Here is a 14,835-nt window from a genome sequence, read left to right on the forward strand (position 1 = left end):
GTTGTACTGGAACAGCTTGGTTAGGGGTGTGACAAGTTCTGGAGCCCAAGTCTTCAGTACTATTGCTGGAATATTGTCAGTGCCCGTAGCCTTTGCAATATCCTGTGCCCTGAGCCATTTCTTGATATGACATGGAGTGAATCGTATTGGCTGAAGACTGACATCTGTGATGCTGGAGACCTCCGGACGAGACCAAGATGGATCGCTCTCTCAGCACTTCTGGCTGAAGATTGTTGTGAATGCCTCAGTCTTGTCTTTTGCACATATGTGCTCAGCTCCCCATCATTGCGGATGGGGATATTTGTGGAGCTTCCTCCTCCAGTGAGTTTTTTAATTGTCCACCACCATTCACGGTTGGATGTGACAGATCTGATGCATTCATTGTAGAATCGCTTAGCTCTGTCTATTACTTGCTGTTTATGCTGTTTGGCACACAATTACTCCTGTGTTGTAGCTTCACCAGGTTGACACCTCATTCTTCGGTATGCCTGATATTGCTCCTGGCATGCTCTCCTGCACTCTTCATTGAACCAAGGTTGATCCTCGAACTTGTGGCTTCTGCCACTTCCTCCCAGGTGGCATTTGCTGTCCTGTGGCTGACCCTCCAAGACTCTGGATGGAACAGGGTATCCCAACTGGTCTCTACTGCAACCAGTAATCTGCCTAGGTCAGCATCGCCGAATCGTGGGCTGGTCTTCTCGGTGGTTTGGCTGCAAGCTTGTGTAGGGTTGAGTGTGCATGATTGGTTTAAGTGCTGCTCTACCGTGTTCGCGGGGGGTGTCAGCGAGCGCGGTCCTGGTGTATCAGTTAAAATTTAGTCAACTGTCAGCGAATAATGAAATGATTCAGGTGTCGAAGGAGCCTGTTGGCCCATCATGTCCCTGCCAGCTCTTTGAAAAAGCTACCAGGGCTAAATCGCTGGCTTTGAAGACAGACCAAGGCAGGCCAGCAGCACGGTTCAATTCCCGTACCAGCCTCCCCGAACAGGCGCTGGAATGTGGCGACTAGGGGCTTTTCACAGTAACTTCATTAGAAGCCTACTTGTGACAATAAGTGATTTTCATTTCATTTCATTTCAAATTAGTTTTACTCCTCTGCTCTTTTCCCTTAGTTGTATAATTTTTTCCATTCAGGTATTTCTCAGATTCTATTTTGAAAGTTATTACTGAATCTGCATCCACTACATTTTCAGGCAGTGCATTCCCGATCACAACCCACTATGTATACAGTTTTCTTTTATCGTGTCACCTCTGCTTCTTTTGCTGATTTATTTTAAATCTGTGTCTGTTTACCAGTGATTCTGCCACTGGAAACAATTTCTCCACATTCAATTATCAAAATTCTTTTTCAGTTTTGAATACTCTAGTTCATCACTCCTTAACATTTTCTGCGGTGTAGAGAACAATTCAGTTCCTCTTGTCTCTTCCACATCTCTCAAGCTGCTCGTGCCCAGTACCACGTCAGTAAATTGCCTCTTCAAGGCCTTCACATCAGCTGGAAACTGGCATCTACGTTCTGCCCTCCCACCACGATCTTGCGGGATGTGACCAATTAGCAGGTTGCTCCTGTGGAGCCTTGTCGAATTAGGGACAGTGGCCAGGTTCCTGAGCCTGGAAGTGCGTTCAGCATGGCCCGTGGATATGGCCAACAACTGTCTTGGCACTGTGGGCATTGCTGAAGGCCCAGCAGCAGGAGTGGTGGTGATGCATCGGAGACAGCTTCAGTAGGAGAGGATTGGCTGCCACTGCTTAAGGTACAGCATTAGTGGAAACATCAGCCCCCCTGAACTGGCTGCAATGACATCCGTTCTGCTTGGGGACACATGAGCGTTGAGAATTACTGAGAGGATGTGTCTACGTGTCTGGAAAGGTTTTAGCCACTGTTTCTGACGTATCGTGGCCACTTCTGGACGTTACACTTGAGCTGAGGGCCTAACCAGTGTTTAATAAAAGGTTTAGGATAGCTTCCTTGCTTTTGGGAATGCCCTTGTTTCCGAAGGCAAGGATCAAATACGCCCTTTGGCAGCTTTCTCAGCTCGTTGTGTCCCGTTCAAAGACTTGTGCATCCAAGTCTCTGTTCTTGCACTCTTTAAAATTGTAACATTAGTTTTTATTGCCTCTCTTGTTTCTTCATACCATTCTGTTCTGTGATGAATTATCTATTGTGGAAAACTTTAGCCAGCTGCCCTTACTTATGAGACGAACAAAGGACAAAAGCAGATTTGCGGTTTAACCCAATTTTATCTTTTAGTGTAGCTCTCTTTTGTTTGGGTATTACAATTTTCAACATCACTCGCACAGAATATGACTCTGACTTCCAGCTGAGCTCTGGGTATTGCCTGCACTTAGTGAAGGAAGCTGGCCAGGCTACAATCACTCGACGTGGATATCTTCTCTGAGCTTGGTACTCGGGGTCTCTTCTTCTTGCGATGGTTGTGCCTGGGGGGGGCTCCCAGATTGTCGCTGATGATTTGTTCTGATGTTCCTTCTTTTATACCAGTTCTGCTAGCATTGAGTCATGGGTATATGGCTGCACCTGGCCTGAGTTCTATTGTCCCATCCAGACTTAAACTCATTACTAGGAATAAACAGAATACTCTGTTGAGCTGGGATGATTCAGTCAAGATCCATTGTCCTCTGAAACACTTTTGCCTGACCAACTATTAGCCCATTATGGATCTAATGACCTCTTAGTTTATCGTTTGTCCTGGTGCAAAGTTGATCACTTCTGTATGGAAGTAAGTTACATATTCATAGCATGGTCTTGTTCTTTTGTGTAAAAGTGTTAACTACTGTGAGTGGGTAATCACAAAGTCCATAAAGCAATAATGAGTTTCTGTGTTGACTTGAGTGCTCCTGCAGTTGGCCAGTATCGATTTCAGCCAGGGTCTTGATTGGGCAGTTTCTGTTTTTGGCCTATGTGTATTTTTTCTCCCTTGCCAGCCTGTTGCCAGTACCACAATTCCTACCAGAAGGAATCACTTCACACTTCTTTGCATCAGGTAAGAATGGGCCATTTGGTCTATCAAGGCCACTCTGTCCACAGATTATGTACAATTTTCTCTAACCTGTACTTTGCACAATTTATTTAATCTAAAGGTATATTTCAATTTGACCACCAGCTCTCCCAACCCCCACCCCAAAGATAATCCATATTTTGAATAAGCATCTTTCCAATCCTACATTGTACTGTTTTGAATACATGAAAAACAATTACCATTCTACTTATCAATTTGGTTTTTGGTTCTCTGGCATAAGAGCACAGGGGGGGCAAATGATCTAGTTTCAAGTTTCCAAAAGTCCATAAGCCACAGAAGAACATTTTCTTACGAGTTAGAGCTGGAAGGTTTATAGCAAATATTGAAGAGACATAGGGCTGAACTTACTGACCCTGGTGGCTGCCCCGTGTCCAGGATAAAAAAACTGGTGAAATTCCACTGTTGTCACTTCTGGGAGCCCCAATGGGATTAAATGTTAGCCTACAGCTTGCTGTGGGGGCTCCTATGCCTTTAAAGGTGAGGAATCCACCTCTTAAGAGCTGCAGACCAATCAGAGGACCAGAAGCTCTTCAATCGTGGCCGGGCCACCAGGAAGCATTGGCCAATGCTGCGACTGTAGCAGGCCCTAGGCCAGGACCCACGAAGGAGGCCCCAGAAGAGAGGTGAATGGGGTGGACTTGCCAGGGCTGATTAAGTAGACCTGGGAAGGGATGGTTTCCCTGGAGGGTAGTGAGTGTTTGTTCAGCAGGGTGGGAGTGATTCTTGACACTGGGAAGGCACTCCATGGGGCACAGGGTGCCTAATCAGGAGGGTATCCAGAGCCCCGTGGGGAGGCTGCCAGGCAATACAACTTCTGCTATCCTCTTTCTTCCCAAAATATTTGGCAAAAAACAAATGTGCAGAAAAGTTTCTTATTATGTTGATGGAGACTTGGATTTGATAGTGTTGGTTTACTGGATTTGTTGGTGGCACCCATGATGAATGAGTGGGGGAAGTGATTTAGAGAATACGAGGAGTATATATGCTAATCTTGCATCATACCTGGTGTCCGCTTGACCTCTTTGTTTTTTCCCCATGACTTTTCAAAAGAATAACATGCTGTTGAAATGCTTTTGAAAAGATAAAAGGGAACGGCATGATGGGCTGAATGGCTTCCTCCTTTGCTGCCTGAGTAACAATATCATCATGAGATTACCATATTTGGGGGCTGTTATCATTGTGACTTGCAGTGTTGAATGCAGATTGTGGCAAACTTGAGAACATTGACAAATGAAGGTGTTTGAAACCAAGTGAGTTTGCTCCTAGCTGTCTTTTAACTGCCAGTTTCATGCTTATGTTCAAGAAGCATTTTACCTCTGTCTCTATTTTCTGTCTCTCCGTCTCCCCTTTGCCACTGGATCAAATAATGAAAAACATTTTTTTCTCTTTAAATTTTATTTTTGCTTCCCTGCTGCACAAGATCAAGGTAAGAACGTTTCAAAATACTTTATTTCCTGACTAATTCCACAGGCTGTTCAGTCCTCTGTCTGAAAATCATGTCAGCTGGCTGACGCCATCTCCAGCGTGGCCATTTCTGGCTTTAGCTGAGGCTGGAAAGTGGCAAAGAGGCCAGCTCATTCCAAGGAAGTGGTTTAGAATTTTAAAAGATGACAGTCAGGCTTCAACCTCTTCATCATTCTGGTTTTCGACTTTAGCTGCTATTTTCCCCAATCATTGGGGAAGCGCAGCAGTTTCATGGAGGCAAGGACTTTGTGGATTGAGGGTGTGAGCATCTTTGATTGAGGAGCTTACCAAATCTGGCAGCAACGCCATCAACATTCTCCCCACACACCCTCATATATGGCCTCCGATCTAAACTCGCAGCCCCTGATCAACCCCAGCCCCCTCACCATTCTTTACTCGCTTTCCACAACTGGGGCCCCTGATTTCCTCCCCAAAATGAGGCTTTGACTGTCCTGCACTGATTCCATCCTTCTGTCGCCTCACCCCTTGCCTACTACCCTGGGAATCGCCAATCCACTCCCAGCCTGACTGAAGACCCAGTCTGTCAATCAGGATGTGAGGGAATTCCAAATCCCCCAGATATTCTGCCTGACTCGCTACCCTGAAAGTTGGGTAAGTAAAAGCTCTTCCTGGTAACTGGACTTCAAAAAAATATTTTAAAATTTAAATGGTCATTGTGTTGAATACTCCTTTTAATGAACAAAAACACAAACTGTGTTGATGATGGAGACAGAGGAGGAGAAAAATATGCAATTTTATTCTATGAATGGAAGCAGAAGCATTTTATGGCGTTAGGAGGAAAAGGTGAAGAGTTTGTTTAACTGTTGCTCTTTATACTATTAAATGTTCGACTGCCACTTTGTAGAATTAACTAAAGATCCTCCAAGATTATGCTCTGATAATATAATTAGTTATTTAATAATAACCTTTACCCTTGAAGGAAATGTATAGTGTCATTCCTTGAGAGTAGTGAACCTTTACTGTGCAATAAACATTTCTGTCCAAATTTGCCTCTTGCTCTTTTGGGTGGTGTGAATTGGTACTGTGCAGTATTAACTATCTTAATATATCCTGTGGGAACAAAGCAATTTAGGGTTCTAAAGATTTATGCAAATTTTGTAGAGACAAGATCAACGGCCCTCTTCACAATTCCCCAAAATTAACGATCCACGATGCACTAAATTGTGCTGGGGTGGTGGTCAATTGCTCGACTTACTGACCACAGGTATCTCTGTTGGGACTTGGTGGAAAGCCCAAATTAATTGAGACTGCATTATATGCTTGGGTGTTCATATTATTGAGGTTCATTACCAGAATTTTAGACAACCCATATACAGTAACCCTGCACATAATAGCATATGTCCTAAAATGTGACTTGCTGTATGTTGTGGATGGCAAAACCATCCGATAAACACTGCCCAAAGTATTGATCAGCTGTTCACTCTGCTAGCAACTATTGGAGGCATTTGGAAAGTGGAGATTTGGAGTTGCTTTAGTCAGCCTTGAAATCTGAGTACTGTATTGAAATGGCCAGTGTGCCTAATGTGTTTTAAGCAGTCCCTTTACATTCAATATCTGTGTTTGACAACAAACAGTTAGTGCCATCTGCCTGACATAAGTGTCTACATGTGATGGGCACGAGAGATGTAAGCGTAGGGAGACTGTAATATGGAAGCTTCCCTACAACGGTTGCAGATCATTTGAGGAGCTTATGGATCCCTTTATCAAAGGTGCAATATACTATAAAGCATCAGTTTCCAACAGCTTCTATCACACTTGTGTACGGCGGCACAGTGGTTAGCACTGCTGCATCACAGTGCCAGAGACCCGGGTTCACTTCTGGTCTTCAGTGAATCCCCATGTTCCCTCCATGTCTGCGTGGGTTTCTTCAGGGTGCTCTGGTTTCCCCCCATAGCCCAACGATGCGCAGGTTAGATGGATTGGCCATGCTAAATTTTCCCTTGGTGTCCAAAGGTTTAGGTGGGGTTACGGAGAAAAGGTTGGCCATGGACCTTGGTAGGGTGCTCATTCAGAGTGTCAGTGCAGACTTAATGGGCTGAATGACCTCCTTCTGCACTGTTGGGATTCAATGATCTATGAGCTGCATCAATCACTTCCTCTTCGGATCATTTGGTAACAAATCCACTTATCATCTGAAGGAGTATGAAGACTTTCAGTGGTCTGATGACACTCAGCAGTCCACCAAGGTCTAACAAACCATACCTGAAGGTAACAGTAAGATTGGTACTGATATATCATTGTCAGTCCTTCATCCAGTTTCAATTGCTTGAACTTTGACAAGATTGCCAGTCTTTCAGGTATTTGAAGCAGGTGTGGAGAATGCTTGTAACTTCATGAAGACGACCCTCATCCAAAAACGGCTCACATTTTCATTTGGTTTGTGCAAATAGTTGATTTTGTTTTTGAGTTAGTGAAGCTGTGGCCTTTGTTGTCAATCAGATGCATTTAATTTAGTTATCTGATGAACGGTGCTCTGAATTTTTAAGTTAACAATACTTCCCAGTTTAATGCGAGGCATGCTGTTATCCAGTCGCTTTGCTTACTACCAGACATATCAAAAGTAGAATGTTGTTTCTCACGCATGGGTTTTGGCAGTTTCCAAAGTTGTGTGTCTCGCACAGACCTATTTAGGTAGTTTTGAGAGTTACCTGTTTCCAAGGGAAGGCTAAGCAGCACATTGCCAAGTGAAAATTGTATCCCATGCAGGGGAAAAGCATAGATATTTGTTGAGGATCATTGCACCTAGTCGCAGGGGCTTAATCACTTCTGCTCAGAACTGAAATGAAAGGAACCTTTGCTAAGATCGGTTTTCAGTATAGCACACCTACCTGGAATACCTAATCACTGTTGAATTGATAGCACGTACATCCTACTGAATAATTCAGGTTTCTATCAAGGCAATTTGAAGTTCCTAGCTGTGATCTCTGTCCACAATCCTTCCAATTTGGAACATTGTTGTTATGGTGGCATTAAGAACAGATTATTTGCCCACCATTTGGCAAGAGAAGTCAAAGCGAGACAAAATAAAAATGAGGAAAAATGTGTAGAACAGAAACGTTCTTAATTATTTCTTATTTTCTTGCTCTTAGTTGCAATATTGAACATTAAAATGACAAATAAATCAGGCTTATAGATTGTTTTAAAATTCATGTGTATGTTTTAATGATTTTCAGGGAAGCTTAGTAACTGGACTAAATTGCAAACGGTCTGAATCGTAGAATCCCTACAGTGCAGAAGGAGGCCATTTGGCCCATCGTGTGCGCCAATCCCCTGAAAGAGCACTCCACCCAAGCCCACTCCCCATCCTATCCCAATAATCCCCCCCCCCAACCTAACCGACACTCGGGGACAATTTAGCATGACCAATCCACCTAGCCTGCACATCTTTGGACAGTGGGAGTAAACCCACGCAGACCCGGGGAGAAAGTACAAACTCCACTCAGCTCTGTTACATATCGCAAAAAACATTGTGCTTTTATGTAAAGTAATAGGTAAATGGACTTGGTTGTGTAGAGGGTAGTGAAAGAAATTTCAGCACTGATGTAGGCCATTTGGCAGATAGTTATTGTACTAGTCTTCAATCCAAATTGTAGCTGTCTAGTATAATCCAACCTGTCTTGCCTTTTTAATATTTTTCCTCTGCAAGTATGCATTTCATTCTGTCTTGAACACCATGATTACTTGGCTTTACTGCCACTGTGGTAATACATTCTATACCATCGTAATGTCCCTTTGCATGAAAAACATTCTTCTAACTTTGCTCTTTTTGGTTTTCGTGCAAATCATAAATTTATACTTCCTCTTTACCAATTGACCAATAAATGGAAATAATCTGTCACTATTTAACCTCAAACTTTTAAGCACAGATGAGATCCATCATAACCCTCTGTACTCACTGTTACACTTTCAGTTTTTCAAGGACCTTACACATAACTGTCATTTTGTTCACCATCCTTTTTTAAAAGTAAATTTAGAGTATCCAATTATGTTTTTTCCCAATTAAGGTGCAATTTAGCCTGGCCAATTCACCTACCCTGCACATATTTTCAGGTTATGGGGGTGAGACAAGTTACCTCCATACAGTGATGCTACCTTGTATGAAGGTGTAACAGGGACGGATGTAATCAGAAACTTCAGGAGGCGGGGCAGGAGGAAAGGGGTGGTCAAATGCCGAAAGAAGCAGTAAAGGAGGAGATATTCCCACATTCTAGCCAATTCTCCTTATTTGCACTGATGACACCAGTTCACAAAGCTCATTCTGTTGAAATTGCCACTTAGCAGAATATGAAAAGGTTAGGGTTTTCAGTTATGCATAAAACTGCAAAACTTCAAAGGCCAACTTCCCTTTTGTGAGGTCTGCAGGATTTTAAAGCCTGAAATTTGAGCCTGCCAACCCTGACCCTACTGCCCTGCTTCTTTGTCCAGTTTAATCTGCTTGTAGACTGTTGCAACTTTACCTCGGCTTCTCACAGAAATGTTCCATGTTCTAGCAGGTGCAGCTGAGGTGCTGTAAGGTTTGAAATTAGCTGCTGTGTAGCTGCTTGGTCAGCCCTCCATGACTGCACTTTCAAACTAATCTGAACCTGCTGCCCTCCCAGCTTGTGGCTCCTCTAACATTTTTCCTCTGACAAATACTGACAACAAACCTCCTTTAATTAGCAAAATGATCACAGCTATTCCCCCTCATCTCCCAGTTTGACCGTGTATGTTGTGAAACAACTGAGAGGGCCTGTCTATTAAAAACATTTGATCACTTCATTAGTAGCCCAATTATCACTTCATTGATTTATGATATGCTTGCTTGAATCACTGTGTGTGCTGGAACTCGGCAAAATATGGAAAGGTTTGGTTTCCAGTTCTAAAGTGCTTTTTTCTCAAAGTAAGGAATTACTATTCCAATTCTGTACTGTGCCATGGAAAAGAGTTCATGCCTGACATTTTCTCAAGCAGTGGGTTCCCAAACTAAGTCAGGATATATCAGCCACACTTAGTGAAAAAGAGGGAATATGAGGGACAGAATTGAACATTCTAGTAGGTTATAGAGCAATATTGATTAGAAACAGTAAGCAGGCCAGACACTTAATAGGTCGATATATATATTTCCTGGATCAACAAATATTATGGGAATGGTAATGTTGCTATTATTGGCACTAGACAAGCAATCCAGAGGTCATGATATCAAATTTCAGAATAGTAAATTGTGGAATTAAATGAATAGATCTGGGAAACTTTTAAAGTTGTTGTTTACAAACCCAACTAGTTCACCATTGCCCCACCCCATAGGAAAACCTGTCGTGTCTCCCTAATCTGGCCTGCATAGACTCCAGTACTATACTACATAGACAGCTATGGGTGATTAATACTTTATCAGTGTTGCCAGCATGTGAAGAAAAAAGGGAAATGGAATTCTCCAAAACCAGGTCAGCATAGGACAAGTGGTAAGTGGTTCATTAGTGAGAGCCTCTTCAGAGAACTGCGGTGGTATGTTAGTCTGGGGAAAATGTATTTTGGGATTCTATTCCATAAGGTTGCAAGGAGAAAGAGATTTTTTGTTTTAAAATACAACATTGCTTCAAAGGTCGATTGATACAAATAAGGTGGTGGGTATTCCTCTATATGTACATAATAAGGGCGAGATATGGGCATCGCTGGCTAGATCCTCGTATTGTTCATTTCTAGTTAACCTTGAGCAGAAGGTGGTGAGCTGCCTTTTGGAGCTGTGATTTGTATGGGAAGGGTGCTGTCACGGTGCTGTTACAGTGCTGTTAGGTAGTGTTCCAGAATTCTGACCCAGCAACCATTAAATAATGGCAATATATTTTAAAGTCAGGATGGTGTGTGACCTGGTAAGAAAATTGGAGCTGATGGTATTTCCATGCACTTGCTGCCCTATGAGGGAATGTGCAACTTTGAGCTGCCAAAAAGTCAGGAACATCTATGAGATGTCATTGTTTCATCCAGGACTCCATTTGGTCATTGAATTGAAATTCTTCAATTGATTCAACTTTTGAAGAGTCCGATTGTTGCTTTGCTGTGTTGTTTGCATTGTTTAATTCAAATTATTGGACAAATCAAATTATTTTAGCAGATGAGATCAATAAATAAGTCATTATATAGCAGGGTCACCAAACCACTTTTGCTGCAAGAGTGGTGGGAGTCTACTGCAATAGTCCAAACTTGTTTGGGGACACAGCTGTGCCAGTTCCTGAAAAGGTTGTGTGTGATTTTAGCCACTGCTCCCATTACATGGTCATTTCCATTGATGTACATGGAATTTGTCTACTCACTTTGTCTATATCTATTTGTAGCCTCCTTATATACTCTTCTGAACCTAATTTCCCACCGAGCTTTGTGCCATCAGCAAATTTGCCAGTCATCCCTTCAATCCCTTCATCAAAGTCATTTATATAAATTGTGAACAGTTGAGGTCCCATCATTGATCCCTGTGACACAACACTCATTACATTTTGCCAACCTGATAAAGATACATTTATGCCTCATCTCTGCTTCCTGTTAGCCAGCCAATTTTCTATCCATGTCAATATGTTAACTCCAATAACATGAGCTTTTATTCTTCGCAATAACCTTTGATGTGGCACTTTATGGAATGCCTTCTGGAGACCTAAGTACAGGTACATCCACCGGTTCCCCTTTATCCACAGCACAGGTTACTTCCGCAAAGAACTCTAATAAGTTGGTTAAACATAATTTCCCTTCCACAAAACCATGTTGACTCTGCCTGATTACTGTGAGCGTATCCAAGTGTCCTGCTGTAACCTCATTTAAAAAAAATTTGAGAGTACCCAATTAATAATTTTCCAATTAAGGGGCAATTTTAGCGTGGCCAATCCACCTACACTGCACTTTGGGTTGTGGGGGCGAAACCCACGCAAACACGGGAAGAATGTGCAAACTCCACACGGACAGTGGCCCAGGGCCAGGATCGAACCTGGGACCTCAGCACCGTGAGGCAGCAGTGCCAACCACTGTGCCATTGTGCTGCCCCTGCTGAAACCTCTTTAATAATAGCTTCTAACTGGCCTGTATTTTCCAGTTTTCTGTTTCCCATGCTTTTTGAATAATGGAGTTTTCCAATCAATGGAAAATCAATACTTCCCCAAGTCTAGGGAGTATTGGAAAATGAAAACTATCTCGCATCAACTGTCTCACTAGACACTCCGTTTACGGCACTAAGTCTATTTGGTCCCAAGCTTTTATCAGCTTGCTGCTCCATCAATTTTCACAGTACCACTTCTCTGGTGACTAATTTTCTTATTTCTTTCCTCCCTTCCATTTCTTGATTTATTGCAGCTTCTGGGCTGTTACTTGTATCAGTGAAGACTTGATGCAAAATACCTGCCCAATTCATCCGCCATCTCCTTATTTTCCATTATCAATTCTCCATACTCACTTTTTCTATAGGACCAATGATGTAGTGAGAAGAGAACTGGGGGTAGGACACCCATAGCACTTAACCCTTGATTGGGACCCAACATCGCTGCTGGCATCACAGCCTTGCTTATGTTCCATATCCTGGTCATGGATGGTGCACGCAAATTATTGGTCCCTAATGTCTAGAATAATAAAGACAGCAGAAGAGGACCACCACCTCTGTATTCCACTCCAAGGCTATCCTGACTTGGATATATGTTGCTATTCATTCATTATCAGTGAGTCAAAATCCTGGAACACCTACCTAACTACATTGGGAGTGTACCTTTACCACATGGATGTAACAACTCAACTCAAGTAGGCCATTACATCACCTTTGCGCTGGCAACTGGGGATGGACAATAATTGGATTTTAGAAAGGCAACTGTGGGTGTCCCAACACTGGAAAATAAAAGTATGGAAAACAAATCATTGTGAGGCTTGAAAATATATTTACTCTTATTAGAAACAATTAAAAGGCATGCTATTTCTTCATAAAACAAGACTAGTTCAAACTCCAATCAATTACTACATCAAAGTTTTCAACAGGCTTAAAAATGTTTTGTCCAGGTTTCGAAAGAAGAATTCTGTTGTGGAGTCACTGTCACATTTAGTTTCGAGACAAGATTCTGACCAACTGACAGAAGGTACAGTAAACCTTTGATGTAAATATATCAAAACATGGCCAGGTGGCATGCCAGCTTGGGGGCTTGGAATGTGAGATATGAATAAAGTTAGTAAGTACTTCGGACAGAGTATTAAGTGGTTGGGGTTGGAAGTGTTAAAGATTTGGAGAGGCGAAGATAATTGAGATATAATGGAAAGGGAAAGTTGACGATGAATCAGGGCAGGGAGTTCAGTGGATAATTAAGGGGAAATGGAGCAGTGAATAGGGAAAGGGAAAGGTTGTGGCTGACGATGTATGTATTTGGTCAAAGAGAATTTTGCAGGTGTATTTGAAAGTTGCTGTTGCTTCGGGAATGGCCAGGGCTCAACCCAAATCGCGTGAGCCAGCAAGCTGGTCACCAGGATTCATTTTGCAGTCTCCCCACTTGGCAGAGCGCTCCACCTGTGCCACTGGTAAATTGCCAGTGGCGGCAGGAAAAGACCCTTAATTAGCCACTTAAGTGACTCAAACGGCCCTTGGGAGGATGGGCTGCTTGAAAAATGCAAATTCAGCAGGAGGATGATGGACAAGTTACCTCAAATCCCTTTGTTGTGTCTTTGGTATCATTTCTGCCTCTGACTATTATACGAGTACCCACTTCAAAAAAACATGTTTGGAATACATAATCTGGACAGTGAAAGAGTGCAAATATAATTTCTCACATGTATCTCGCGCTCTCATAAAGTGCTATTTTAAACCAAAATTTTAATTGCATATAATCCTGAATACATTGTTCACTTTTAGAGGAGATGCATGCAGAAATGTGCTACGCCGAATGCCTACTTCAGAAGGCAGCTCTGACGTTAGTCCAGGTAAGAAATCACGTCTATGTTTAAACATGGCTGGTTTAATTAATGAAACAAACTGTTATGATGCATTATTTATTGTTGAACTAGCCCAGCAGTTCGTGTAATTATCACCAATCCAAAAATGCTTTTAATGATTCATAATATGAAATAAAATGCCAACTGACATTAATATTTTCCACTTAAAAAGCATAGATTTACTGATGTTTGGGGACTTGAATGATTAATACATAGGACAACTATCTGATAGAATATTGAGAAATATTTGCACAACACATTTTCTGTGAGGGGTTGGGGGGGGGAAGAGTGTGTGCGTGAGGGGTGGGGGGGGAAGAGTGTGCGTGAGGGGTGGGGGGGGAAGAGTGTGCGTGAGGGGTGGGAGGGGAAGAGTGGGTGTGAGGGTTGTGGGGGGAAGAGTGTGGGCGTGAGGGGTGGAGGGGAAGAGTGTGGGCGTGAGGGGTGGAGGGGAAGATTGTGTGCGAGGGGTGGGGGGGAGACTGTGTGCGAGGGGTGGGGGGGAAGAGTGTGTGCGAGGGGTGGGGGGGAAGAGTGTGTGCGAGGGGTGGGGGGAAGAGTGTGGGCGTGAGGGCTAGGGTGAGAGCTGGGGGGGGGGAGTGAGGGGTGGGGAGCAAGAGAGGGGTTCGGGAAGAGCATGTTCGCAAGGAGTGGGGGGGGGGTAGCGTGTATGAGAGGTGTGCTTCGGCCTTCAGTACCTGGGATAGGAAGGGAATCGATAATGAAGCCGATCACAGGGCCACACAAATTGTATATCTGTCTCTGATATGAGTGATGCTGGCAAACAATATTTATTGCCGACCCCTGGTTTCTCTAAGTGAATTAAGATTCAGCTATTAGTGAGCAATCCAGCAGTCAGGAACTGGAAATCCAATGGACTGTAAGGTACATTGATGCATTAGCCAAATTACTTGGTTAATAACTCATTTGGACTGATGGAAAAGCAAAAGTGCGATCCGTCTGCCACATTGCACTTGTCACACATGCATTAAATGTAATCAGGGGTTGGTAAACATTGTGTAATTTATTGTGAGCTGTTAACTTGTTACCTTAGGACTAATCTTTGAGATCTGACAAATGGTTTTAAATTTCACCTGCGATGTTGGGGTGGTTAATGATGTAGAGAATGTAGCTCTTATACTTTGTCAGTATGTATTTCTGTGGAACATCGTGGTGCAGCCAAGCAGGGGTGTTAACATGGAGAAGTTTGAGGTGTGAGGTTTTTCCAATGCATTACATAACTGTTCAGAAATGAAATCTCTTCATATTTTCAGCAGAAGCATATCGTCTTTAGCAACTTCACTAAAATACACCTTTGCCAAGAGTTTTGTTGCAGTGTCCACCTATTTCCGTCTTTCATTATGAAGGACACTATACCTATTCTGATATTCCTT

General features: G+C 42.9%; 1 protein-coding gene across 2 annotated transcripts in view; it reads left to right on the top strand.

Moving 5' to 3' along the window:
* Nucleotides 1–12,218: 12,218 nt before the first annotated feature.
* Nucleotides 12,219–14,835, top strand: part of LOC119970203 (tetratricopeptide repeat protein 39B) — a 52,023-nt gene continuing 49,406 nt past the window's right edge. Inside the window, exons 1-2 of one of the 2 annotated variants that reach the window (XR_005461562.1) lie at nt 12,219–12,600; nt 13,365–13,432. Coding sequence is in view for 1 of the 2 variants with exons in the window: in XM_038804451.1 (XP_038660379.1) it covers nt 12,435–12,600; nt 13,365–13,432 (234 nt within the window). In the remaining variant the exon portion in view is untranslated. The remainder of the gene's footprint in view (nt 12,601–13,364; nt 13,433–14,835) is intronic. The other variant, XM_038804451.1, reaches the window with a different exon arrangement.

The sequence above is a fragment of the Scyliorhinus canicula genome, chromosome 8 (assembly GCF_902713615.1).
Source record: "Scyliorhinus canicula chromosome 8, sScyCan1.1, whole genome shotgun sequence".
Lineage (NCBI taxonomy): Eukaryota > Metazoa > Chordata > Chondrichthyes > Carcharhiniformes > Scyliorhinidae > Scyliorhinus > Scyliorhinus canicula.